The sequence below is a fragment of the Blennius ocellaris genome (genome assembly GCF_963422515.1).
Source record: "Blennius ocellaris genome assembly, chromosome: 11".
Lineage (NCBI taxonomy): Eukaryota > Metazoa > Chordata > Actinopteri > Blenniiformes > Blenniidae > Blennius > Blennius ocellaris.
The window spans coordinates 23,867,862-23,895,330 of NC_137660.1; the positions used below are offsets into that span (position 1 = coordinate 23,867,862).

Consider the following 27,469-nt stretch of genomic DNA (forward strand, 5'->3'; position numbering starts at 1 on the left):
ACAAGAAAATCAGGATTTCTTTCCTCAAAATAATTCCCTTTCGATTCGAAACGAAAAGTGTGGATGTTATTGGTTAAAAAAGGCAAACAAAAAGCCGAGGTTCATTTATCAGGAATTATACACATAAGTCAGAATTATGACTTTGGTGGGGAAAACCATTCACGTGTGTGTGTGTGAATCAAATGAGCGCGCGGGTCAGGTGTCCAGCCGCGGTCACCTTAAAACGTGTCGCGCGGATAAAGTTCACGCGCGCGTCTCGAACCGTGAGCGCGCAGCGGCGGTGACAGACGCCATTTTATTTTGAAACTCACACTGAGCTGGAGGCACCGCAGCTTTTCCATTTCGTTCAGTTTGTTGTGAGAAACGGGATAAGGGATGACGATCTGAGGCACTTTCTGGGGGAGCACGGTGAGACTTTGGATAGATTCTAGTGCGCGGAGATCGGCGGGTTTGTCTCCGTGGCGCGTTAAGCAGCGAGGTGAACGCGGAGCGAAGCAGAGCAGTTAGCTACTTGCACGGGGGGCGGCTACTTGCTGGGGAACACTAGCATGTTGGTCTCACCGATAAATTAACAATTCACTTCTTGTTTTCATCCCAGGCCCGACTTTTTCTTTTAACCAAATCAGTCCAGTTCATATTGGGACCAATATGACACGTAAACCCTTCTGTGCATTAAATTGTTGTTCCATGACTCCTGGTACTAGTCGGAGCCCGTCGAAATGAGCTAACAAGGTTAATGCTAACGTTAGCTGGCACGATCGCGTAAAAAACAATCTATCCCTATCCTTGTGGCTATAAAAGTCGAATGAATTAAAATGTGCGATTTTGTTAATTTTGTAGACCATCTAGCATGTAGTATAAGTTTGCAAATGTACCGTTTTGATTAAATTTGTCGTTTCACACTCGCTAGCTCGAAACGCGCTCATGTTGCTAATGTTAGCTCTTCTTAAACGGTAATGTTAGCATTAGCTCGTCGCTTCGCAAGGAGTTGGTAACATCCAAGAGTGGATAATGTGATATGTTTTGGTTGTTCTTATTATCTTTGAGATGTATGCAGAGAAATGGAGTAACTTCGGTGGGTATAAAAGTCAATCCTCAATCAGGTTATTGATAATGCTAGTTAAATTAACGTGTTGGCTACGAGAGGTAACTTAAACTTCTCCATAGCTGTTGTTTATCAGCGTCATGGTTATATTAGCTGGAGTAGTTGGCCAAACGGCTTTACTTCCCAGTGGAGTGTAGTCTATAAAGGATACGTTCGTCCCAAATCTCTTGATATGCATTATCCGCTAAAGTACATTTATATGCATTACTTTGCGATTGGATCAGAACCCCCATTCGCTAACCAACACTAGCATGCCCCTTTGTTCCGGTCGGTGACTCTTGAACATTATTAGTTAATGAGTTGTCAGAAATAAATTCGCGGTTGGATGCTCAGCGTGCTCCGTGTTTGTGGTTTTATTAAAGGACTAACACGGTTTAGGATCGTGTGCCTTCAGCTGGCGCTCCTGCTGAGGCCTAGTAGTTCCATCAACTGCACGGCAAGTTTATGTAACTCTCAATAACTCGGGGAACGTTTAGCAGCGGTCCCGGGAGCAATAACTTTGATCGTCCAGGCGTTCAGCATTCATTACTCGTATAATGTCTTGGCACCTAATGTTAAAGGTGTTTTACAATGCACGTTTCAGGTAGTTGTTCCGCTAGGCCCCAAAGCCTGTCACAGTGTGTCATTTGGGTTTTTTCTTGTCACTCAATAGTAAACATTGTCACGTTTCAAAGTAAACTTTCCCCAAGTGTGAAGCGACACAAAAACGAACTGATTCTTTAGATAGGCTGTGATTTTGGTTGGCACTCATCAGAATTGTGGGGACAGAAAATGGGATTAAAAGAAACCTGAACATAATGGTACATTAAGACACTAACCCTAACTCTTTATTAATGGGGAATTGTGTTATCGACCATAACTAAATAAACTAATCAGGTGAATAAATGTTGCATTTGTTTTTTTTAATACAAAGCAAACCTAATTTGACTATTAATGCAATTGCGGTACATGAAAAATATCTTCCCCTTAAAATGTTAACCATCTCATAAACAAAGATGTTTTTTATATTTCTTTAACAGACAAGAAGCCATTCTATTGATTTAATATTCCTGTGATGCTGCTGTTTCACTTGCAAAAAAACGTTTGCTTTGAACTGACTGTTGTTCTCTCTTTTTTTTTCCATTTCAGATGGTGATCTTGATTTTAAACTGAAGGATTCTACAGAATAATACTGGGACCCACTGATCGGATTGCCCATTTGGAAGCCGACTTTTTTCACACCTTTTGGGGGGGGGGAGCAGAAGTAACCTATCACTGAAGTGACTAAAGGGGAATAATGGTGATTTTGCGCCGTGCTCGGCCGCCTGCTTCCGCCCCAACCAGCAATGAATCTTGACTCGCTCTCGCTGGCTTTGTCTCAAATCAGCTATCTGGTGGACAATTTGACAAAGAAAAACTACAGAGCCAGCCAGCAAGAAATACAGCATGTAAGTGGCAATGATGTTGATTTTGTTGGTTCTTTTTACACTTGAGAGCAACCGCCTTGGAATAATTCAACACTGAGAAGATTACACTTGTAAATTCAAGCTGTCTCACACCAACAATAATGACCTGACTGTTTTTTCTAATACATACATTGACGCAAAACGGTAAGATGTAAAAAACTAAAGCTGCTTTAAACGGTATTCATCACACATACCCACTTGGTGTCGGTCAGAAATATTTCTCCACATATGATCCAGATGATGGTCTAGTACACTGTTGAGGTGCTGTTTAATTCCAAATAGTCTGGACTCTTCAATTGATTTTGTTATTGATGTAATCATATGTGCAAAAACACAGATTGTGACCATTGTGCACATATGCAGAAGTCTGCAGAGTCCAATGTTTTCAGAAAGCCATTCTCAATGATTCCCAATGTCGTGGGCATGTAAACAAAAAATCAAAACTCACTTAAACATTATGTGAACAGTTGAATCTTCCATTCAGACTTAAGCTTTTTTCCCCCATTCTTGCTAAAATGAAGCATTTCCCAAGCGGCTTTCAAGGTGTATAAATCCCATATTTTAGAACTTGTGTTTTACAAGGCAGTGGTAAGCTGTTTCACAGGGTTGCATATTGTTTAGTTGAATAAAGGGAAAAGAGATGATGGACTTTTAAGTTATTCCTGAAAACTTTTGACATACCAACATTTTGGGTCATGATGTGTTCCGTTTGTTCCTGTAGATTGTGAATCGCCACGGTCCTGAGGCAGACAGGCATCTACTACGCTGTCTCTTCTCTCATGTGGATTTCAGTGGCGATGGTAAAAGCAGTGGCAAGGACTTTCACCAGGTAGATTTTCATTTATGTCATAGTTTTTGCATTATTTGATCTCATGTTATCAGGCAATGCTATCGATACACCCTTGAAGGGTATTTCAGTAACCTCCTAAAATATTTTATGACAAGTGTATTTCAAACTAAACCCTCAATTTGAGCCAGTGAAATTAAAATTCCAATGACTGCGGATGACAATGCTAATCAGTCTTTTCCTACTAAACATGTACTTGCCAGTTTAGCTTTGTTATTGTGGGTTATTGCGTCTTGTCCAAACTGTAACACAAGTTTTGTCCAAATTCTCCCAATCAGCATTATCCTGATTATTGGGCATGATTCTGTACTAGTCTGTTGGACTGAAAGATAAATGATGGATAAGTCAGTAAATCCAATAAAACTGTTTGACCCTTGAAACCCCAAATGGTTATGTATAACTGAAGCAGTGATTTAATCACTTTGTGTTAGGATTTCATTTAAAAACGTTGTAGCGGCTGATTGGTGATGACATGCATTCATGCGTCACGTCGACATCCGGTCAGTGTGGCAGCAGCAATTAAAACATGGCCAGGGAGCAAGTTAACTCATCAGTCAAGCGTGAAAGAAGGAATGAGGCACGTCATGGAAAATAGGGAAACTTATTGACTTGTATATTCGGCAAACCAGTTAACTTACCACTGAGGTGAACTGCTTGGTTCAGTAAACGCGCCATTGGCGTTTCACTCTGCTGTGGCCTGACTGGAGCGTGACGCGAGTCGGAGTGTCCTACTGGAAACGTAACACAAGGACATCAGGAAAAATGCCATACTCAATGCGTTTTGTTTGTCACCAAGAGCAATCAGAGATTTCTGACGTCCACCAAAGCTTCACTTGGACCCCCCCCCAAAAAAAAAAAGTTTCAGGATCGATTTATCTATAATGTAGTTTTGACAGAATCTTGCAGACAGACAACTATACGCCAGTGATCCTTGGCGGACGGAAAAGTGTAAACATTGGCGTCAATGAATTATTCTCTAATGGCTATAATTGGCCCATTAAATCGGTGGGGCCCTCGTATCGACCGCTCTACAGATGTGTCAAAATATGAGATGTTTTACCCGAGAGCCTGTGTGTATTGGGGGAGAAAAACCTGCATTTCATAAATCATCTCGACTTTCTGGCTTCTTTGAGCAGTGTGTGATTTAACACTTTGTTTTGTGTTGACTCGTTCTCTTATCGTTTTACTCTGGTCTTTCCTTTCTTCTTGCGATACCTTTTCCTTTTCAACTTGCCCAAGACACAGTTTCTGATCCAGGAGTGTGTGTCGCTGATATCGAAGCCAAACTTTATCTCGACTCTGTGTTACGCCATTGACAATCCCCTGCACTACCAGAAGGTAAGGAGCAGATACTGCAACATTCAACTTAATTGGAAAATGGCGTTGATCAGTTTCGTGTTATGGCAGCCAAACTCTGTTAAACGGTTTTACTTTAATTGTCTTTCAGAGTTTGAAGCCATCGGCCCATTTATTCACTCAACTGAGTAAAGTTCTTAAGCTCAGCAAGGTCCAGGAGGTAAGCCAACCCCGTACCAGGTTTAAAAAAAAAAAAAAAAAGTTCCTGTTGTAAGGCAGGAGTCCATAGTTTAATTTTATTTTCTTGATTTCTTTCCAAGGTCATATTTGGTCTTGCGTTGCTCAACTCCAGCAACACAGACCTTCAAGGTTTTGGTAAGTTGTTCAAGTGGAGCGTGATGCATGATTCCTTAGAACAAATCCAAGTTACAGTCCACTTGTTTCTCTCCCCAATAATGATAGATGTTTCAGATTTCCGAATAAGTTGTGTTGAAAGTGCAGAATTTGAAGCCATAATGGCATTCAATCTTTTACTGTAATGGAATATCTGCACACCCTCAGTATCCACTGATAGTCATCATCATGAAGTCTCTGACCATTGTAAACATATCTTCTAATTTTACTGCCTGATTAGAAGATTAATTTACTCTTAGTTCAGCAGAGTTCCATAACAAATTGTTACATAACTCCACTCATTTTCTATTTATTTTTTAAATCATACTTTCTAAATCTCTCTTTTGGTGAATAACACGAGTTGCTGTGGTTAAACTCAGTGCGATGACACATCCGTTTAATGGTGCAAGCAAAAATAATTGGAAATAACGGTTGAGCTGACATGGATATTTTACTTTTTTTTTTTTTTCTCTCCATTTCTGCAGCTGCACAATTCATCAAGCAGAAACTTCCAGACCTCCTGCGGTCTTACGTCGACGCAGATCTTGGTGGAAACCAGGAAGGTGGCTTCCAAGACATTGCCATAGAGGTGTTACACCTGCTGCTCTCCCATCTACTGTTTGGCCAGAAGGGAGCCAGTGGGGTCGGGCAAGAGCAGATTGACGCCTTCCTCAAGACACTTTGCCGAGGTACAGTGACTTGAATCTTCAAGTAGAGGTGTTCACGCATGGCTCGTACACATGGATGTGTCTGTTAATGTATGTGTTTTTCAGATTTCCCCCAGGAGCGCTGTCCTGTGGTGCTCGCACCACTGCTGTACCCTGAAAAACGGGACATTCTCATGGACAGGATCCTACCAGACTCGGGAGAGTTAGCTAAGACCATAATGGAGAGTTCTCTAGCAGAATTCATTCAAGAAGTTGGCTATGGCTTCTGTGCAAGGTGACGTTTTGAAATAATTTACAAATGGTTAAACATTTAAAGTGGCCATGTGTATGCAATCACTTTGCTGTGCTGTCCTTGTCTGCTAACAAATGAAGACCACCCGCAATGCATTGAGACCAAACCAAATGAGACATTGAACATATGGGGAAGAAAATGTGCTCCTTGATAAAATGGTGATTTAAGTTGAACTGTAAATGCTTGATCAACTTGATGGATCATCGAGTCTGTTCCCTTGTTCCCTGCAGTCTGGACGAGTGCAGAAACATAATCCACCAGTATGGGGTGAGAGAGGTGACTGCCAGCCAGGTGGCCAGAGTCCTGGGCATGATGGCTCGGACTCACTCTGGCCTAACTGATGGCATTCCACTGCAGGTGAGGCTTGGCCCGTGCACCTCGGAATTGCAATCTGTTTGTTTCAGATTTTAATTCCTGCACATGGTTGTTTTCTCCCGCAGTCCATCTCTGCTCCAGGAAGTGGAATCTGGAGTGATGGCAAAGACAAGAGCGATGGTTCACAGGCGCACACGTGGAACGTTGAGGTTCTCATCGATGTTGTCAAAGAAGTGGTGAGTGAATAGTCAAATACTGTCACACTTTTTTCTAATGTTGTTTGCTGGTTTCCACACAGCCTCTGACAAGTCTGAGCGAATCTGATCAGTTTGAATGTACTGCATGATTTCAGGTTGAAGTTTACATACTGTACGTTTTTGACATTAGTCACACAGATCATCCGTACTCCAGCTAAACTTGTGCACACCATAGCATGCCACAAACGTAATGTAGAATATTGGAAAAGTCTGTTTTTTTGTGTGTCTGACTATATTAAACAGCTGCAGGAGTTTCAACATGTATGTGTTTTTTCCCTATAAATTAGAATCCAAACTTGAACTTCAAAGAGGTGACCTACGAACTGGACCACCCCGGATTTTTAATCCGGGATAATAAAGGCCTGCATATAGTGGTGTATGGTATCCAGAGGGGGCTGGGAATGGAAGTGTTTCCTGTTGATCTCATCTACAGACCATGGAAACATGCTGAGGGACAGGTAAGAGGCCAAAAGTTAAGATTTCTCTTTTGTGAAGTTGCAATGTTAAGATGACATGTAAGGTATTGATGCCTTTTCTCTTTTCTTTTTTCAGTTGTCCTTCATTCAGCACTCTCTGATGAACCTCGATGTGTTTTGCTTTGCCGACTACGCATGTCACACTGTGGCCATTGACATTCTTAAGGCCCCACCAGAGGATGACAACAGGGAGATTGCTACATGGTATGCTGACTGACCAGTTCAAAAGCTTCCGTTGCCTTAAAGTTATGCAATTCGTGTCGGATACATTTGATCTGTAGCAACCTGATTTTGCTGATTTGCAAACTTCATTTGCTCTGGAAATCTTTACTGATGCTTGAACGTGTTTTGACCGAGTCTCTCAAATTCATCACAGGAAAAGTTTGGACCTTGTGGAGAGTTTGCTCAGGCTGTCGGAGGTTGGCCAGTATGAACAGGTGAAGCAGTTGTTCAGCTTCCCCATCAAGCACTGCCCGGACATGCTGGTGCTGGCGTTACTGCAGATCTCCACCTCCTGGCACACTCTGCGTCATGAGCTCATCTCTACCCTCATGCCCATCTTCCTGGGCAACCACCCCAACTCTGCCATCATCCTGCACTACGCTTGGCATGGACAGGTTGGTGTTTCTAGATTTCAAGCCAATGTGCCATGCTGCTCTTCTATTTTTTTTGCTTACTCAATATGATCAGCTTTTCATTAGTATTTATCTCTTGAGCCATGTAACCATCCTTGAGAAATGCTTTTTCTAAGACCTTTGTTTTTCTCTTCAGGGACAGTCTCCCTCTATCCGTCAGCTCATTATGCATTCGATGGCTGAGTGGTACATGAGAGGGGAGCAGTATGACCAGGCCAAGCTTTCTCGCATCCTGGACGTTGCCCAGGATTTGAAGGTTTGTTATGATAAACAATACAAACGAAATTACATAAGCACTTTAAGCACAAAGCTGAATTACCTTTTTCACACATGTATAATCTTAAGTGGGATTGCAGTTGAAAATTCAAGCTAGACATTTTCTTAAATCAAATACACAAAAATAGAGGCTTGACAGAGCTTCAAATGTTAGTTGAATTTTCAGAGGGAAATTCCTGTGAATTGTTTAAAATTAAATGCATGCAGAATGTATTCTAACTTTTTCTTTTCCTCCTTCTCTAGTCTTTATCGATGCTGCTAAATGGTACTCCATTTGCCTTTGTTATTGACCTTGCTGCACTTGCCTCTCGCCGTGAATACCTCAAACTTGATAAATGGCTGACAGACAAAATCAGAGAGCATGGAGTAAGTCTACATTTGTCACATCCCAGTTTTTGTTTTTTTTCCGTATTAATTTTGAAGTCATTGTGAAACACGGGGGTCTTAATACAACATGTTATGTTCTGCATCAGGAACCATTCATCCAGGCATGTGTGACCTTTCTGAAGAGGCGCTGCCCATCCATCATGGGTGGTCTGGCCCCTGACAAGGACCAGCCCAAAAGCGCCCAGCTCCCCCCAGAGACTTTAGCCACCATGCTTGCCTGCTTGCAGTCGTGTGCAGGGTGAGACTGTCTATTACCATTTCCATGTCTGTACTTATAAATGTCTAATCTCTGCGGTTTCATTTTATTGGCAGGGTTATGCGGTTTCTGGAGTCTTTAGAATTATTAATGTATCTCTTTATTCAGTATTTTGTAGTTGAGTTTCTTTTTTTTTCCAAAATGTCGCTGTCCCCAGGAGTGTGTCTCAGGAGTTGTCGGAAACCATCTTGACCATGGTTGCCAACTGCAGCAATGTCATGAACAAAGCCCGTCAGCCACCACCAGGGGTAATGCCAAAGGGACGTGCTCCGAGCACCAGCAGCCTGGATGCCATCTCACCGGTACAGGTATCTTCACACAAATGCCTCAATGTACCTCTGTACGCAAACTTTTAGATGAATTTTTATGTGTAAGATTATTGTAAATAAAATGCTGCATATAAAATGAGGTACACTGGTTTTTTTTTTCTCCTAGATGGACCCTCTGACTGGCATGGGATCATTGAACCTAGGGGGAACGGCCACCTCCCACACTCAAAGCATGCAAGGTTTCCCAACCTCTCTAAGTTCAGCTTTCAGTAACCCCCAGTCGCCAGCAAAAGCCTTCCCACCACTCACCAATCCCAACTCCAGCACACCATTCGGGGGCATTGGCAGCCTCGCCTCGCAGCTCCCCGGTATGGACACTGGTACTATGCTATTTAATTTCTTTTGAATACAAACACATTCACACTCATTTTACTAGCTGTAGTTCAGGAAGTAGAGCAAGTTGTGTCACACCTCAAGGTTAGTGGCTAACATTACTCCCAATAATTTAAGTTTTTCTACATATTTGTCTCAAAATGTAGCAAAATTCGATCGTGCATGTTGAGTTCATGATACTTGTTCAGATTAAGCTAAACTTATTGCACATTTCAAAAGCGGAAGTGTTTATTACTCGAGTGATTTGATCAAAATTGTTGTGCCTACTTCTAGGTCCCTTGGGCTCGGGTATTGGTTCTGGTATCGGGTCTAGTCTGGGGATGCCAACAGTGAGCACAGACCCGTTTGGCACCAGGAAGATGAGCACACCCGGCCTGAACCCGCCAACCTTTCAGCAGAGTAAGATGAAGGCCTGTAAGTGGTGGTGGTGGTATTGGTGTGACTGAGAGCCCCGCCTTGCGCTGCTCAGCTCTGTATTTCCTCCACGCTGACCAAATTTCTAATACACATGTGTAACGGTGTAATATCTAACTCTCAGAACTGTAAAAGCTCCTTCAAAGTCGAGGAAAATTTAATTCTTCTTGAAATGAATTATGATGCAGCTAATCAAGGAGGAAATACAGATCAGTCTTCCATTCCTCGTCTGCTTCTGCTGACAACCCCACTTTGTTATTGGTCTGCTGTTGCGCATCAAAAAGAAATCTTACTGAGTAATTCAACTGTCTTGATAAGAAATGTTTTTATACGCTGCTTTGTGCCAATGTCATTACTTAATGTAATGATGTTTTATGAAAAAAGCCTGATCAGCTCGACTTCCAACTGCGCTATAAATTCAGATATGTATATTTGAAACAAGCACAGTAAAGCAAAAGTCACGAAAGACTTTAACATTCCATTGACACAAGTTCCCATTTGGGTGGTGAAAAATAATTTGTACATAGGGATAATGCAGAAAGAGTCTCAGCAGTTTACTCCCTTATTACTGGTGTTGCCTATAAGAATTCTCTTGGATGCCTTCTGACTCTTGATCGTATGGTTTATGCTGTTGGACTGAATCACTTGGCTGATGCTACATAACTAGCACATGGCATCAAGTTGAAAGACACAATGTTGACGGCACTACACTCTTTGTCCAGCTGACCTTTCTCAGGTGTGGCCAGAGGCAAATCAGCACTTTAGCAAGGAGATAGACGATGAAGCCAATAGTTACTTCCAGCGCATCTACAACCACCCACCTCACCCCACTATGTCTGTAGATGAAGTAAGTAATGGCGTAAGCACATTTGTCTGAGCAATTCAAATGTACATGGTTTTATTTGTGCTTGGGCAAATAAAATGTATTCCTATGTTTTGTGTTTTTTCCCTTTTAGGTACTAGAGATGCTTCAGCGGTTCAAGGATTCAACCATCAAGCGAGAGCGAGAAGTGTTCAACTGCATGCTTCGCAACCTGTTCGAGGAATACAGATTCTTCCCTCAATACCCAGACAAGGAGCTGCACATCACTGCATGCCTCTTTGGCGGCATTATCGAGAAGGGCCTTGTTACCTACATGGCCCTGGGCTTGGCCCTCCGATATGTTCTTGAAGCCTTAAGAAAACCATACGGATCCAAAATGTATTACTTTGGCATTGCTGCTCTAGATAGGTTCAAAAATAGGTATTGAAATGCTTCATGTCCTCAAAATTTTGTGTTGATCACACAGTCGGCCTGTAAAATCTCATGCATCTTTTATGGTTTTAGACTAAAGGATTACCCTCAATATTGTCAACACCTGGCTTCAATTGCTCACTTCTTGCAATTTCCCCACCATTTACAAGAGGTAATCAGGTTTCCCTAATTTAGCCTTGTTTGCAATTCTCCTGTCTTCTCTCTGTACCAACTCTGAATTCAGAGAGGGACCAACCCCTTCAGATAGATTAAATCTCCCGCTCTGTACCTTTCAAATATCCTGTGCGTGCAGTATATCGAGTATGGCCAACAGTCACGGGACCCTCCGGTGAAGATGCAGGGATCCATCACCACACCTGGAAGTTTGGCCCTGGCACAGGTGCAAGCCCAGGCTCAGTCTCAGCAGCCCGCCGGCCTCAAACCGCCACAGCAGGGCCAGCCGAGCACCCTCGTCACCACCGCCACCACCACGACCACGGCAGCCAAAACGACCACCATCACGAGACCGACGCCCAGCAGCTTTAAGAAGGACGTGCCGGTGAGTTGCACGTCGCAAATGACCGAATCCCATCTGACTGCCTTTGTCAATTCTCAAAATTAATTGTCGTCCGTCCAACTATTTTCAGCCCTCTATAAACACTACCAACATTGACACGCTGCTGGTGGCCACTGATCAAACGGAGCGGATTGTAGAGCCACCGGAGAACGTCCAGGAGAAGATAGCTTTTATCTTCAATAATCTTTCTCAGTCCAACATGACACAGAAGGTACATAAAGAAACAAAGCATTACTGCATTTTCGAAAATTGGTTCAAGATGTTTTTTCAATTTTTCAAATTTTTCCCCAGGTTGAGGAGTTGAAAGAGACGGTGAAAGAGGAGTTCATGCCCTGGGTGTCTCAGTACCTGGTGATGAAGCGTGTCAGCATTGAGCCAAACTTCCACAGCCTCTATTCCAACTTCCTGGACACACTCAAAAATCCTGAGTTTGTCAAGATGGTCCTCAGTGAAACGTACAGGAATATCAAGGTAACCGTGTGATTCAGGAGCAACTTAAATTTTCAGCACTTTACACGACAGCCTCTTGTGTCTCTTGTCCTGTTGTATTTTTGTTCCCGCTTGAAACTTTCTTCAGCACAACTGAAAAACCATGCGAGCCTCTTAACATTGGAATCTTGTTCTCTCCATCCCAGGTGCTTTTGACCTCAGACAAGGCAGCTGCAAATTTCTCTGATCGCTCCCTACTGAAGAACCTGGGCCATTGGTTGGGCATGATTACGCTGGCCAAAAACAAGCCGATCCTCTATACAGTAAGAATGTGACACAAGATTGTTTACTGTTTTTTAATATTTTCCCCTGTCTTGAAAGTCGGCTAAGTTGGGTTTTCTCCTCCTAGGATCTGGAAGTCAAGTCTCTGCTACTGGAGGCTTATGTGAAAGGCCAACAGGAGCTTCTTTATGTGGTTCCTTTTGTTGCCAAAGTTTTGGAGTCTAGTCTGCGGAGCATGGTAAGCAGCACGAGCCTGACCTTAGCTTCTCTCCCTTGTTCATACTGCTTGATATCACTCTTATATGATGTTGCTTCCATTCTTGGTGTTTTAGGTATTTCGGCCCCAGAATCCCTGGACTATGGCGATCATGAATGTTCTTGCTGAGCTGCACCAGGAACATGACCTCAAGGTAACGTTGCATATCGGTAAAGTCACAAAAGCTACAAAACTGAATTATGTAAGATAAGTGAATTGTGGAGTTCAGTTCTGGCACAGGGTAGAATGTTTTTGTTTTAGCTTGTTTTAAATACATTTTCCTCCATGACCGTGTTTTCACAAAGTCCTAATTTTAACTCGAAGCCGTCATGCATGGCTTCACAGTTAAAATTAGGCTGATTACTTGTAGTTAATTTGTAAACATGAGGCCCAAACTGTCTTGTTTTTACTATTAAATTATTTGTACAAATATGTGGCTTCTTCTCTCGTTTCCCGCAGTTAAATTTGAAGTTTGAGATTGAGGTTCTTTGTAAGAACTTGTCTCTGGACATCAACGACCTGAAGCCAGGTAACCTGTTGAAGGACAAGGAGAAGCTGAAGAGCCTTGAAGAGCAGCTCTCTGCGCCAAAGAAAGAAGTAAAACCTCCAGAAGAAATGATACCTGCAGGTAGTTATTTCAGAATATGTTGTTTATGTTTATTTTTTTTAAGTTGCATTTAAATCCTCTTTAGAATATTTTGACATTTGCTTTTATGAAAGAAAATGTAATAACAAAGGTTGTGTTCTTTTTAATGTGAGACCAAACTTGATTTTTTTTTTCTGACAATTTCTTTTTAAACAAGCTTGCAAATATGTCACGGCCACCATTTTAGTCTGAATATAACCACGCCTGTTTTCACTGAAGCAGTTCTGCTGATTTTGTTGCACGTTTGCTGTTTGTATAATCTGCCTTTTCTCCTGATTTTAATCAAACGAGCGTTTTGTGACCAACAGGAGACTTTGTTCCATTTGCAGTTCCTCCCTCTACCCCAGCTACTACGACCAACACTTGCACAACCACTGGGCCCCCCACGCCGCAGTTCAGCTACCATGACATCAATGTGTATGCCTTGGCAGGCCTGGCTCCACACATTAACATCAATGCCACCGTAAGTGTCATGGAGTTGTTGATTATCTGTCCGCAGGCAGCTTTGTTGGCTCAAACTGATGCGTGATCTCCTAATGGTGAAGTAGAATTGCTGTGTTTCTTAGTGCTGCCAATAACATGAATAGTCGTACTCAAATGTTCCCTTTTAATTTTGTGGTAAATGCCGTGACAGCGACACGTCGGTTGACTTTATGAACAGAGCAGTGCAGTCTGCTCCCTACTAAAGGTCCACATGGCGTCAGTGGCTACGTGTTCTCACACTTGTGTTCTTCTCTTCAGATCCCGTTGCTTCAGGCTCACCCTCAGCTGAAGCAGTGCATTCGGCAAGCAGTGGAGCGAGCGGTCCAGGAGCTCGTCCACCCAGTGGTCGACCGTTCCATCAAAATTGCAATGACAACTTGTGAGCAGATTATCAGGAAGGACTTTGCCCTCGACTCGGAGGAGTCCCGCATGCGTGTGGCTGCTCATCATATGATGAGAAACCTGACCGCTGGCATGGCCATGATCACCTGCCGCGAGCCGCTGCTCGTCAGCATTTCCACCAACCTGAAGAACAGCTTCAATGCTGCACTTAGGGTGAGCCTACCAGAATTAACCAGAGTACATTTTATGAGATTGCACAGGATCTAAAGAAATAAGGAAGAGAAAACTATACAGCTATCACCTTTCACAGGAAAAACCTTTCACTTTGCCCGACCCTGATGTGGCCTTCATGGGTTTTAATACATTTTTGCTCACAGGCTCCAACCCCACAACAGAGGGAGATGATGGAGGATGCTGCAAACAGGATTGCTCAAGAAAACTGTGAATTGGCTTGCTGCTTCATCCAGAAAACGGCAGTGGAAAAGGCAGGCCCAGAAATGGACAAGAGACTAGCCACGGTAAGACTTGGACAGACTAAAACTTAAAAGGTCCATAAATCTATTTCACTTTCCGAAATGTGATCTGTGGCCAGTGTTACTTCAACATGTACAAATCCCCAAGCCAGCTTGAATATTAATATTGTAGACTGCAATACTTAATTATAGATTCGATCATGGTTTCCAGCCACAACACTGAGAGCCCAGGTAAATGTAGACAGAGATGCGTTTCGTTCTCATTACAACTATTTAAAAAATTAATGCACGTCAGTCTTGAGTGGGTGCTAGGATCTGCACCACCACGGTGATTTTTAGAGTACACTGGCATCTCAAATTCATAGGTGGGTAACTCTTATGATACACTGGGCATTCACATGTTTTTGTGCTTTTGTTTAATTTTTGACATGTATTGCAGTGTATCTTGATGATTTTCCTGCTTTCAGGAGTTCGAGCTGAGGAAGCATGCTCGCCAAGAGGGACGTCGCTATTGTGATCCAGTGGTCCTGACATACCAAGCAGAACGTATGCCTGAACAGATCCGACTCAAGGTATGATGGGGGAAGAGAATAAAAACAACACGCCTGTACAAATCAACACAATGTTTTGCATTTGCATAAGTGCAATTAGATAATGATTCAGTCCAGTTTGTGATTGTCAATATTATGATGCATTTTTTTTCACCCGGACATTATTCCCTGTATATTTCAGGTGGGAGGAGTCGACCCAAAGCAGCTGGCTGTGTATGAGGAGTTTGCCAGGAATGTTCCAGGTTTCCTACCAAGTAATGATCTTTCCCAGCCAACTGGCTTCTTGGCTCAGCCCATGAAGGTACTTTTTTTTCCTTCCCCCTCATGCAAGTCCTAAATTTGAAAAAGAACGAGTGAAGCATCACAATGCGCCATGTTACTTAAATCGGTCAAACCTAGAAATATCGAACTATGTTGTTAATCTGGCCTTATTGTACTCTCAATTTTCAGCAACAGGCATGGGCAACTGATGACGTAGCTCAGATCTACGAGAAGTGCATGGCAGACTTGGAGCAGCATCTTCATGCCATTTCTCCGGCTCTGGCCATGAATCCCCTGACCCAGGCCCTGCGTAGCTTGCTCGAAGCTGTGGCTTTAGCCAGGAACTCCAGGGATGGTATTGCTGCACTCGGCTTACTGCAAAAGGTAAAGAAAGCACTGCGGTTTTTAGGCCAATGACAAGCAGCCACCTGTTTGTAGACAAGAGAATAGAAAAAGATTTTGCTTTAAAGGTCAGTTTTTGCATCACTACTCTGGACTTTCCGTGATTTATTTGAACAAAGTTTTTTCTTTATTTCCCAGGCTGTGGAGGGTCTTCTAGATGCCACTAGTGGAGCGGATGCTGACCTGTTGCTCCGCTATCGGGAATGTCATCTGCTTGTGCTTAAAGCCCTGCAGGACGGCCGTGCCTATGGCCCACAGTGGTGCAACAAGCAGATTACCAGGTGAGGAAAGACGTCATTACACAGGTCTGCTGCTTTTCTTGGTCATGCACCGGGGGTGGAATACTACATTTGCTTTCCCTGCTTTTTGTTTACAGGTGTCTGATTGAATGCCGGGATGAATATAAATATAACGTGGAAGCTGTGGACCTTCTGATTAGAAACCATCTTGTGAATATGCAGCAATATGATCTCCACCTTGCACAGGTACAACTTAATCATTCACTTTTTTTATTTACATCAATTATTTGCCTTGTTTCTTTTAATGCTGTTGGTATCATGGTCATGTGACATAACTTTATTTCTCATAACTTTTTTTTTAATTTCCTCATCCAGTCGATGGAAAATGGATTGCACTACATGGCGGTTGCATTTGCCATGCAGTTGGTCAAGCTGCTGTTGGTTGATGACCGCAGTGTGAGCCATGTCACAGAAGCTGACCTCTTCCATACAATTGAGACTCTGATGAGAACCTGTGCACACTCCAGAGGCAGCGCACCCGAGGGGTACTTAACTACTTTTATTCAATCATTGTTTTTGAATGCTACGTTTAAAAAAAAAAAAAAGTGAAAACAGCCAACTTTTCTTTGCACAAATCCACGTGTTATTCATATCTTACCCTTTCTCTACTTTAATCTCCAGACTTCCCCAACTGATGGATGTTGTTCGCTCCAACTATGAAGCCATGATCGACCGGGCTCACGGCGGACCCAACTTCATGATGCACTCCGGGATTTCTCAGGCGTCCGAATACGACGATCCACCGGGCCTGAGGGAGAAGGCAGAGTACCTCCTGCGGGAATGGGTCAACCTGTATCACTCAGCAGCTGCGGGCAGAGACAGCACCAAGGCATTCTCTGCCTTTGTTGGCCAGGTTAAAAATGAGTTATCAGTTAAGTCGAGTACCAATAATACAAAATATTTAGTGCTTTGGTGGTTGCTTGTGTTTACCATCTTTTCTTTGCTCAGATGCATCAGCAGGGCATCCTGAAAACGGACGACCTGATCACACGGTTCTTCCGGCTGTGCACAGAAATGTGTGTGGAAATAAGCTATCGCGCTCAGGCCGAACAACAGCACAACCCTGCAGCAAGCGCAGCCATCATCAGGGCCAAATGTTACCACAACCTGGATGCCTTCGTCAGGCTCATTGCTCTCCTGGTCAAGCACTCTGGAGAGGCGACCAACACAGTGACAAAAATCAACCTCCTCAACAAGGTACAGCCACATATTGCTTCAAACTGATGGTCGATCATTTTCGGATTTTTGATCACTACACATGGTGTTCAATTTGAATGACTTTCCCCTGCTTCATTCTACAAACGCGTTTATTTTGATTTCATATAGAAACTATTGTAGGACAGTCGTAGTTGGTCAAAGAGAGGTTATTTTGAAAAAGAAAGCTTAAAAGTGATTCATTGAGAATCATATTTAACATAAAGCTAGAAATTTGCTTTAACATTTTTTATTTAGATTAAGACCATCATTTAACTGAATATTTCTGCAAGTCTCTTCTGGAATTTCTAATGGCGTTAACTGATCAATGCTCAAGTTTCACAGTTCTCACATAATGAAAACAACTGGAGTCCAACTCGCTCTTATCGCTTTTTTTAGGTGCTGGGTATTGTAGTTGGGGTCCTGATCCAGGACCACGACGTACGGCAGACAGAGTTCCAGCAGCTTCCATACCACCGCATCTTCATCATGCTGCTGCTGGAGCTCAATGCCCCAGAACATGTACTGGAAACCATCAACTTCCAGACACTCACTGCCTTCTGGTAGGACCTCACTAAATCCCAGAGAGAAGTGCTTTCACTGTTGAACATGGAGGTGGATCCGAAAGTACTAGTATTGTTTTTAAAACGGCGACATCATGTTTTAATATTTCTTGTGTTCCAGCAATACCTTTCACATCCTGAGACCCACCAAAGCCCCTGGCTTTGTGTACGCCTGGCTGGAACTCATCTCGCATCGCATCTTCATTGCCAGGATGCTGGCGCACACCCCACAGCAGAAGGTATTGAATAAAACAGTCCTGGTACATTAGCAGATATTTCATCTTCATGCAAAACATTGTTTACATCCCATTATTAGATTTGAGTTGTGTTGAAATGACCCCAAAATGTCTTCCAGGGTTGGCCCATGTATGCACAGCTGCTGATTGATCTCTTTAAGTTTCTTGCCCCATTCCTGAGGAACGTCGAGCTGAACAAACCTATGCAAATTCTTTACAAGGTGAGTTCTGTTTCCGTTTTAATCATTTAAACCAACTTGAATTGAAACTTGTGCCTCTGACTGAAGAGTGAAGAAATGAAAGCTTACCGTGTCTCCTTTTGATTGTCCTGCCATTCATTTTGTTGTTGACTAATTCACACCGCCGAAAGCTGTAATTTATAACAAAATTGTTACACAAATCTTTTCCTGCGTGTTTGTCCCCATTGGTTGTTCAGGGCACGCTGCGGGTGCTTCTCGTCCTGCTGCATGACTTCCCGGAGTTCCTCTGTGATTACCATTATGGCTTCTGTGATGTGATCCCACCCAACTGCATTCAGCTGCGTAACCTCATCCTCAGTGCCTTCCCACGCAACATGAGGCTTCCCGACCCTTTCACGCCCAATCTGAAGGTAATTACTGACAGAAGCCACGATAAAATCAAAGGTGAAGATACTTTGATTTAAAGGCTTGAGAAAACCTCTTCTTTTCTGCAACCCTCACAACAGGTGGACATGCTGAGCGAGATCAACATTGCTCCCCGGATCGTCACCAACTTCACAGGGGTGATGCCCTCTCAGTTTAAGAAGGATCTGGATTCGTATCTGAAGACGCGCTCACCAGTCACGTTCCTGTCCGAGTTGCGCAGTAACCTGCAGGTATGCAGAGAGACGGTAATTTCTCAGTCTCTAGTATAATGAAGACCAACGCTTCAATAAGCAGCTCTAATGATATACAAATGCTTTTTCTTTTTGCCTGCCAGGTGTCAAACGAACCAGGAAACCGCTACAACATCCAGCTGATAAATGCTCTAGTGCTGTATGTCGGTACACAGGCGATTGCTCACATCCACAACAAGGGAAGCACCCCTTCCATGAGCACGATCACCCACTCTGCACACATGGACATCTTCCAGAACCTGGCCGTGGATCTGGACACTGAAGGTGAGAAGGCAGCGTTAAAACTCCCCTGTAAAAACAAAACTCAAAACAAACTAAATTCAATATTGCACGTCTTCATGGACATGAGTAGAGAGATTCCTCGGTAATGTGTTGTCAATGGTCCACGTGACTGAACAGGATAAGTGGTATAGAAAATGGATACATTTCAAACGGCCCTTTGTGACGTGTCTGAAGATGGGACGTGTTGAAAGTTACATGTGTGTATATCTTCAACATTTCTTGCCTTGTCCTTCCAGGTCGTTACTTATTCCTGAATGCGATCGCCAATCAGCTGCGCTACCCCAACAGCCACACGCACTACTTCAGCTGCACCATGCTCTATCTGTTTGCTGAGGCCAACACTGAGGCCATCCAGGAGCAGATCACCAGGTGAGACCGGTCGGATTCAGAATCTGCTGGCGGGTGGGGGAGGTCGGCACCAGCAGCACTCCAATTTCAAGAGCTGAAGGGTTAAAGGTTTTATTTTTCTTGTTTTGCAGAGTTCTGTTGGAGAGGTTGATTGTGAACAGGCCGCATCCATGGGGTCTCCTCATCACTTTCATTGAGCTGATCAAGAATCCCGCCTTCAAGTTCTGGAGCCACGACTTTGTGCACTGTGCCCCCGAGATCGAAAAGTAGGTTTCCTGCTCCACACCTGCAATCACAGTGCTTGTTAGCAGCACTGACATTAGGTAGTTAATTAGTCTTGTAATAAAACTTTTTTCCAAATTGAGTTTCGACCTCCAGTCTAACTAGAAGTTCTATAATTTCTCTCTATTTCTGTGCGGATCCTGAAAGTTTACGGTTCTGAACCAAACATTACTCAATCACCTGTAGCCGCGATGAGATTAGAAGCAAACAAATGGTGGACGTTCAACACCTCCAGGCGTTTTTAACGACTTCACAGATGACTGCCGCCTGCAACGCTGCTTCTGATCGCGCCTCTTTTTCCTTATTGACTTCCTCCTCCCCAGAAAAGAAACCTTTTATCTAGATTTAGAGCGGTATTCCATTGGATTGAATGACAAATGGTCTTTTTTTTTTTTTTTAAGCTTGCCTTAATCTCCAACTTAGTTTTTTTTTCCATTTGTTGTGGAGACTTTGGAAACTGAAATCCACCATGAAATACTGAAACATTTCATGATGTATATTTTTTTTCTTTAGGCTCACATTTTCCCAGCTTGTTTTCTCGTTAGTTCAGAATAGCAATAAAGCATCCTTTGTTGCTTCGAGGTTTTTTTCCAAACTCCTCTCAAACTATTTAAAATCTTTCAAGAAAACATTAAACAATTCCTAATGCAGTAGTTTGTAAAGATTAAAATATAAGTCTTTACATGATCGGCATGTTCTCTCTGTGCCCCCCCCCCCACAGGCTGTTCCAGTCAGTGGCTCAGTGCTGCATGGGACAGAAGCAGGCGCAGCAGGTGATGGAGGGCACCGGTGCCAGCTAGCCTGTGTACCAGCCACTTTGTAGCCCTTGGGAGAGACGCCGTTGCCTTGACCTACCCCACCGCACACTCACACCTTCCTCTTTACTGTCGGCACTGGATGAACTGGCACCCACAGTGGTTTGAAATGTGGATGAACGGACTACTGCTCACGGATCTGAAGAGTTCCCAGTTTGTTTGTTTTTTTTTTTTTTTTGTTCTTGATCACTTTGGGGCGCCGATTTGAGATGACTGGATTGAGGACATGACATGCTGTTAAATATACTTTTTGATGCTTTGATGTAAATATTGAAAAAAAAAAAAAAAAAAAAAAGGGAGAACAGGGGAGTAGACAAGTGGAGAGCAACGCACATGTCAAACTGAAATGTATCCTGATATGTAAAGACGTCGAAACAAGTTTTCACTCGCTACCAAAGTCCTTGGTTTGCTTCCCTCCGACAGATTCTCTGTTCACTTTTTTTTTTTTTTTTAAGTTTTTGTTCTTTGCGTTGAAAGGCTGAATGGCAGGCGATCGAAGAAAGCTGCCTGCTACTTTGAGTTGATTCCTTTTTAATCCCCCACGCGGGATGGTAAGATGCAGTTCGGTCTCCCGGGTGAGGTGCGGTGCGGTGGTGGGGTTTCCGCTCTTGTGTTAGCGGAGGTTATTTGCGGATCGTTTGTCCATTTCAAACCGGCTCTGGAAGTCTCTCCCTGGCTCCTGTAAAATTGTGCAGAAGTGATGGCGACATCAAATCTTGACAAATTGTAAAAAGACCCAAATTGAAGAACAATAGAAGGACCAATACAGCCCATTTTGTAACATTTTGAATGTTTTGTAAATGTATTGGTCCGTGTGTTGTATTTTGTAGTCCTTTCTAGTTTGCCTTTAGTTCTTGCTACTTAACTGCAGTATGCATACATACAGGAAATAAAGCATTCAAACTGCAAACGCATTTGTCGTCTTTCAAGCTGATGAACGGGAGAAGTTTATATTTATATGTAATTAGGTCACGAGGAGCTGGAGTCAATCCCGTGGGTGAAAACGATACACCTGGACAGGTTTCCAGAGAACTAACCAGCATACCTGGGAAGAACCTTCCAACACATGAACTGCAGATTAAAGGGGTCTTACGCAAAATTCTCAAATCTTTTTCCACCTGGAATGACATGCCAGAAGTGAAGAAAATGTCCTGCTTATTTCCTTTTTAAAAAGTGTCAATACTCAGCCAATACACTTTGAATGCACCGATTTTGGACCAACATAACCATGTGAAAGTGTTGAATAGCTGCATAATGACTTCTTTAATATTGTGAGTCTTCAGAACATGAAATGTTCACATATCTAAAGCTGTTAGATTATAAACTCGTAAATCTCAAAGTGTAACACCTTAACATCCCCATGAAGCCCATTTGTACAAACTACTTCTCTTGCATGTTTCATTCCTGCAGTACTGTCGCTCTAAAGTTGGCCTGCCTTCAATGGCAGTTAAACACAGTAGCATTTAAGAAAATTATTTATTTGGAGTATTGAAAAAGGCATTGCATACATATTGGATTAAAAAAAAAAACCCCACACAGCTTGTGCTGCTTCATGACTTCGTGAGGTCCATCAGTCTGTGCAGGATGGCCTTCTGCCCGTAGCGAACCTGCAGGGCTTTCTTCTGCCTGCAGCTGAGTCTCGCCACCGCGGCCTCGTCCTTCATCAGAGCTCGGTCCCCGGCTAAAACCCGCTCCACCTCCTGCTCGCCGTCTCCGTACGCCCGCAGAGTGACGCTGGCCGCGTCGTGAAGCAGCCGCTTCCACGAGGACGTCAGTTCAGGGAGGCCCTCGTTGGAGAGAGCCCTGCAAATGGTCTCGTCGTCCTCGTCTTCTTCGTCTTCTTCCCATCCTTCGTTGTCTTTGAACTCGGAGAACTCGGACTTGGACATGCACAGCACCTGAAGAGAAGCGGAGTCGTGTACATTTCTCCATAGAAGAAAAAAAAGTGGACGGAAAGGAAATCGGAGACGTAAAATGTCGCCTCACCTTGAGCGCAGTGTGTAGCTCCGTGTCTGTGAGGCAGCCGTGTTTACCAAAGACGAAGGCTGATTTGCCCTCCAGCGTTTGAGTCACCGTCTCCCACCGCTCCTCCAACTGCTGCCGCTCCAAATCCGACTTGATGCCTGGGGGAGGAAGAAGGAACGGGATATAATCGAAGCTGCGGAGACGCAGTGTCCTTGTGTGGGGTTCTGCCTGTTCACCATGCAAGTGTGGGTTTCCTCCACTGTAAAAAAAAAAAAATCTCAAACGCATCACAACCACTTAGATAATCAGTGTAGGGTACAACGACGACGACGCTGTAAAAGTTAGCAGAGAATCCGCCGCAGGACATTATTGGACATTTGTGAAAAGTTACTTATAAACACACACATCTGGCATTTATGAACCAAAACAATCCTTTGACCGTTTCGCAGCTGTGGGTCAGTCAGATTCACTCATCAAGCTGAAGATGCATCTCAACGAATGACAGCGAGGTTTTGTGGTCGGATCACCTCGTGCGGCGGCCCGGTGGAGGCTGCCGACCGGGACGTCGGCCGTGTCGTTGCAGTTCTGACGGTACGGCTCCGTGAAGCCGTACATGTGAAGCAGCTGCCAGTTGGCCATCTGACCGTACGTGTTGAACACCTCCTCGTCTTTCTTGATGGGACGCACGCACACCATCTTCAAACTGTCCTGGATGGGATGAGAGAGGAGGTGGAGAAGCGAGACACATTTCAAACGAGCATACTCCTGCTAAATGCTGCGACTGCCATTCAGTTTGATGTAGAAGATATGGGGATGAAATTAAATAAGTTTTCTTCTTCCCAATCTCTTTCAGGCAAAACTGGAGCTTTCTTTCTTTCCCTGTTTTTTTGTGTGCATGAAATAAATAAATAAAATTAAATAAAAAGGATGTCGGACCATAAAAGCAATGTTTGGAGCTTGAAAATGTGAAATATATGGAATATATATCTTCCGATACATTTTTAAGCATTCTGAACACATATTCGTGAGTGAATCGTGATTTTTTATTTTTTTTTAAATTGTTGAGTGGTGTCACTTTCTATTAGAATCTGCCCCCAAAGGTTATCTCAACGTCTTCCAGTTAAAAACAATAAACACACAAATACCCATCGTGTCTCCTTACTGGTGTGAACTCCAGATTAGCATTGTGTTTGGACACGTGGTTAAGCATGTCGGCCATCGGAACCATCATCGGCGGGTTGGGGATCTTCTCCTCATCACCACAATCATCTTCATCATCTTCGTCGTCGTCCTCTTCCTGCGGCTCTTGGAAACTACAGAAATAAGAAGTATCAGGGACAATAAGGTAAATAATAATAAGCTCAAAGTGCTTTATTAAGAAAAAGAAAAACGCATACACTATATTTTCCCGGCTACAAAAATCACATCTAAAAAAAAAGGGGAAGAGAAGCCTATAATATATATACTGTATATTATATCGACTGTGTAGCTTTTTCTTTTGGCAACATTTAACTTGCACTTTTGGTTAAATACGGTGGTGATGGAGGTTATTAATTTGTACTGTAGTAACATTCTGATGTCAGACAGTGATATCTAGTGATCAGAGACGGTATATACCAGTTTAATATGATATATATATATATATATATATATATATATATAACCTGCTCCTTTATATAGGCCACATGACCAGCCAAACAAATAAATAAATGGGACTTATAGTACAGAAAATGCAGTAATACATGCAACTACAACATATGTGTGAAGGATCCCGGTACGTGTAGGGTTAAATAAATTCACAGTGGTGTAAACATGAGGGCTACGCCATGAAAACTGGTAATGTACACAAAGGGATATGGTGCGCTCCAGTCCTCCCTCTGCTGACCTGTACGCCATGACGAAGGCCACCAGCTGTGTGTACAGCTCCAGCGTGTGCGTGTCGGGGCTCCACATCTCCGGGTGCTTGCTCATGAACGGCAGCGCCACGTCTGTGTACTCCTGCCGGATGTTCACCAGGTCTCTGTCCACCGCCTCCGGGACACCCGTCCCCTTCAAAAGCCCGTCCCTCTCCTCTTCAGACCTGAAATGACGGGAGGGGAAACCAACCGTGAAGGACGCATTCCGACTCAGACCTCCGGGACGGGAGTCGTGTCTGACTTCCTACCAGAACATGGGATGATCCAGGGTTTTAAAGTCGCTCCACAGAGAGAGGTAGGGCTTCCAGTGGGACTGAGCGGAGGTGTACTCGTACAGCAGGGACAGCAGCAGGGGCACCCAGCCCGAGGAGCTCTCCAGAGAGGACCGCTCTGAGAGGGGAAAGGAGGTGGCGATATGCAACTGCTCTTTTAAACAGCCTTTTTATTTATTTAGTTATTTTTACTAACTTTCCACTAAATAAAATTGGTCTGGAGCCATAAAACATGTTTGACTTCACATCCTTCATGTAGAATTTCAATAAATTTACCAAAACTGTGTTTTCATGTTTGTTTTTTTAGCCACTTTGAGATTTCAACATATTTATTACTCTATATATAATTTGTGCACTATTCAGTATATTTGCATTTACATCCTCTGACATTTCCCTTAAATATATATCACTTCCCATGATAGGTTTTAGAGTTCAGTCATATTCCACATAACTGTTGAAATTTCTTTTATTGAAGCGTCACATTTGTCACCTCAAACGGCAAAATAAGTATTTTCAGAGGAATGTCTGCAAATACCATTTGTAGATTAAAAGGAGAAAGCAAATTAATGAATATAATCAATCAAATCAAATGTAAATAAATAAATGTATTCATTTGAAATATAACTGTATCCATGGACATCATTAATGATATTAAATGAAATAAAGGCAGATCTGTTCCTGACAGTCCTGTTATTGAGAAAATAACAGGGAGAACATGCAAACTCCACGATGATCCCCCCCTCCCGGAGAAAAACTCACCTTTTTCCAACAGGGCAGAAACCTTCGTCGTCCCCTGATGAAGAAGAGCTGACCTGGGGATGGTGAACAACACCTCTCCCTCCTGGATGCTGTCGAGAGCCAGCATGCCGTACTCTGCTACCGTTCCCTCTTTGCTCACACACACCTGCAGACAGAAACACTTCAGTTCAGAAAGTCAAAACCCTGTAGGATATTTGAATGGACCTGTTGCGGCCACAGACCTTTTTGCTGAGAACCAGACCGACTCTGTCGCACCACTGGAGAAAGTTCTGCAGAGGGCTGAGCTCAGCGCCATCGTCAACCTGTCAAACGTCAAAATGATTATCAGATATGTGAACTTGGCGGGAACCCAAGTGTTCCTTCGTCTATGTTTCTTCTGAGGCATTTCTATTTTCCTGAGTGGTGAGACGGAAACTCGACAATCACCAGCTGCAGTGAAAGGCGACAGGTCGGTAACTCACAAAGTTAATCAACTATGGACTGATTCAAAGAGTCGCGTGTGGCTCCAAAGCTGCAGGTTGCCAACTTCTGACCGAAACACAGATTTAGTTGTTGGTAAAGTTACTTCAGGTACACTTTTTGTTTAATCTGTCAATTTGACCAAATGTCCTGATTTGGCAGGACAAGTCTTCTTTTGAGGCTCTATTTTATTTGACTGGGACTTTTCACAGAAAACTATGGCCATTTGTTGAATGCAATACAATCCTCAATCCCCAAATGAAACTTGGATATTTTTTTAATCTTACATGTCAAGCAAGAGTTGAACAGAGAGTTATGTCTTTGTTGTGTGTTTAATTAATTACGAAAGGAAAGGCATTATTTTTTTATAGTCTAGTGATTTTTCAGTCATTTTGGCATCGTGGATTGTTGAAGACAGATTCTTTTAGGGATAATAAATAGTGAGTATTCTGTGAGAGGATGTCTATCCAGACCAAAAAAAGCCACACTTTGAATAGAAATTAGGTATTTTTGAATAATAGTCAAGTATCATTCAAGTATCTTGAGGTCAGTCCAAGTGTTCTGTCAAAAGATGGTCACCCTAATAGAAGTCAATATGTTGACAAGTTGTCGTACTGAAATCCTGACAATATATTTGTTTTTGAGAAAAACTCCCCCGATGTAGTAGAAATTGAGTACGGACATCGACCCACGTGTGGTACACAGAAATCTAAAACTTCAGCGTAGGGGACACAAATCTGCGCGGTGACCGATGTTTTTGTACCACCCCTGCACTGACAGACTCCGATATACAGACACCCTGTAAACGCACATCGTACCCCCGCAGCAGGGACCGTTGTTTCCTCACTAAACCCCCACACAGACAACACATCCACAGACAGGCTTTAAGCTTATATACATTTATGTGACCTTTGCGCGTTTCGCTTCCGTTGCCATGTGTGCCTCGTGAAGATGGACCCAGCCTGTTCTACTTCTTCTTCCTTCGGTGAGGCAGACGAGATGCAACACTGGCGTATTGCTGCCATCTGCAGGATGTGAGTTACATTGCGAGTCCTCGGAGTCCTTGCGAGTTCCCGGAAGTGACGTTTAACACCCGGAACCAGGCCTTGCTTCCTCTGTCCGCGTCAAAGCTGACAGGCACGCGGATGTGTGGCAAGATGGCCAAAGTTCGCCCCGTACGGTGACTTGTAGGTACACAACCTTTTAGAATTACATTCTGTCTATAGCAAAAACAGTATATTTAACCATACGATACAACTGTCACACCAAATAGTGCTATCGTATCTACAAAAACCCAAAGTCAAATTACAATATTCAGGTGGCTCGTTGGTCTAGGGGTATGATTCTCGCTTTGGGTGCGAGAGGTCCCGGGTTCAAATCCCGGACGAGCCCTTACCTTTTTGCATCATTTCCCCACCAGGAAACACTTCATCAATCGGGTAAAACTAAATTACAGGACGAACTAATCCCAGATTCCATGTTAGTGGACGAACGATCTAACGCTTCACAATAATACAAAGAGCCGATATCGAAGGATGAACC

General features: G+C 43.3%; 2 protein-coding genes across 5 annotated transcripts; one reads left to right on the forward strand and one right to left on the reverse strand.

Moving 5' to 3' along the window:
- The first annotated feature begins 296 nt into the window (after nt 1-296).
- cnot1 (CCR4-NOT transcription complex, subunit 1) lies at nt 297-21,460 on the forward strand. Of its 4 annotated transcripts, none has more exons than XM_080504557.1 (49): nt 297-408; nt 2,234-2,532; nt 3,272-3,379; nt 4,637-4,735; nt 4,845-4,913; nt 5,014-5,068; nt 5,572-5,775; nt 5,860-6,028; nt 6,277-6,403; nt 6,487-6,597; nt 6,906-7,076; nt 7,171-7,298; nt 7,471-7,711; nt 7,866-7,985; nt 8,249-8,371; nt 8,479-8,630; nt 8,806-8,956; nt 9,084-9,297; nt 9,584-9,709; nt 10,447-10,571; nt 10,681-10,967; nt 11,052-11,129; nt 11,262-11,517; nt 11,606-11,746; nt 11,827-12,006; nt 12,171-12,287; nt 12,374-12,484; nt 12,579-12,656; nt 12,962-13,130; nt 13,457-13,611; nt 13,890-14,186; nt 14,351-14,491; nt 14,914-15,018; nt 15,179-15,298; nt 15,448-15,642; nt 15,799-15,941; nt 16,037-16,145; nt 16,275-16,444; nt 16,581-16,812; nt 16,908-17,156; nt 17,553-17,716; nt 17,838-17,955; nt 18,072-18,182; nt 18,389-18,562; nt 18,659-18,808; nt 18,913-19,093; nt 19,348-19,480; nt 19,591-19,725; nt 20,463-21,460. In XM_080504557.1, exons 2-49 carry the CDS (start codon nt 2,431-2,433, stop codon nt 20,539-20,541), a joined length of 7,173 nt encoding a protein of 2,390 aa, XP_080360683.1. In that variant the 5' UTR covers nt 297-408; nt 2,234-2,430; the 3' UTR covers nt 20,542-21,460. The 4 variants fall into 4 exon arrangements, with proteins under 4 accessions (XP_080360683.1, XP_080360684.1, XP_080360685.1 ...); XM_080504558.1 differs by having other exon boundaries at nt 18,072-18,173; XM_080504559.1 differs by having other exon boundaries at nt 9,084-9,285; nt 11,052-11,130; nt 11,272-11,517; nt 18,072-18,173.
- A 646-nt stretch (nt 21,461-22,106) lies between these two features.
- setd6 (SET domain containing 6, protein lysine methyltransferase) lies at nt 22,107-26,885 on the reverse strand (the record flags this gene model as incomplete). Its single annotated transcript, XM_080505608.1, has 9 exons — nt 26,837-26,885; nt 25,690-25,770; nt 25,469-25,613; nt 24,686-24,827; nt 24,407-24,601; nt 23,684-23,834; nt 23,049-23,229; nt 22,543-22,679; nt 22,107-22,454 (listed from the first exon to the last, which is right to left on the reverse strand). Exons 1-9 carry the CDS (start codon nt 26,861-26,863, stop codon nt 22,107-22,109), a joined length of 1,407 nt encoding a protein of 468 aa, XP_080361734.1. The 5' UTR covers nt 26,864-26,885.
- Nucleotides 26,886-27,469: the final 584 nt, after the last annotated feature.

Bases quoted from the DNA above. Each gene is read 5' to 3' on its own strand.
- cnot1 (XM_080504557.1), top strand. From the start codon at position 2,431: ATGAATCTTGACTCGCTCTCGCTGGCTTTGTCTCAAATCAGCTATCTG. The intron at 8,372-8,478 runs GTAAGTCTACAT...GTTCTGCATCAG, and splicing joins ACAAAATCAGAGAGCATGGA to GAACCATTCATCCAGGCATG. The intron at 15,942-16,036 runs GTGAGGAAAGAC...TTTTGTTTACAG, and splicing joins TGCAACAAGCAGATTACCAG to GTGTCTGATTGAATGCCGGG.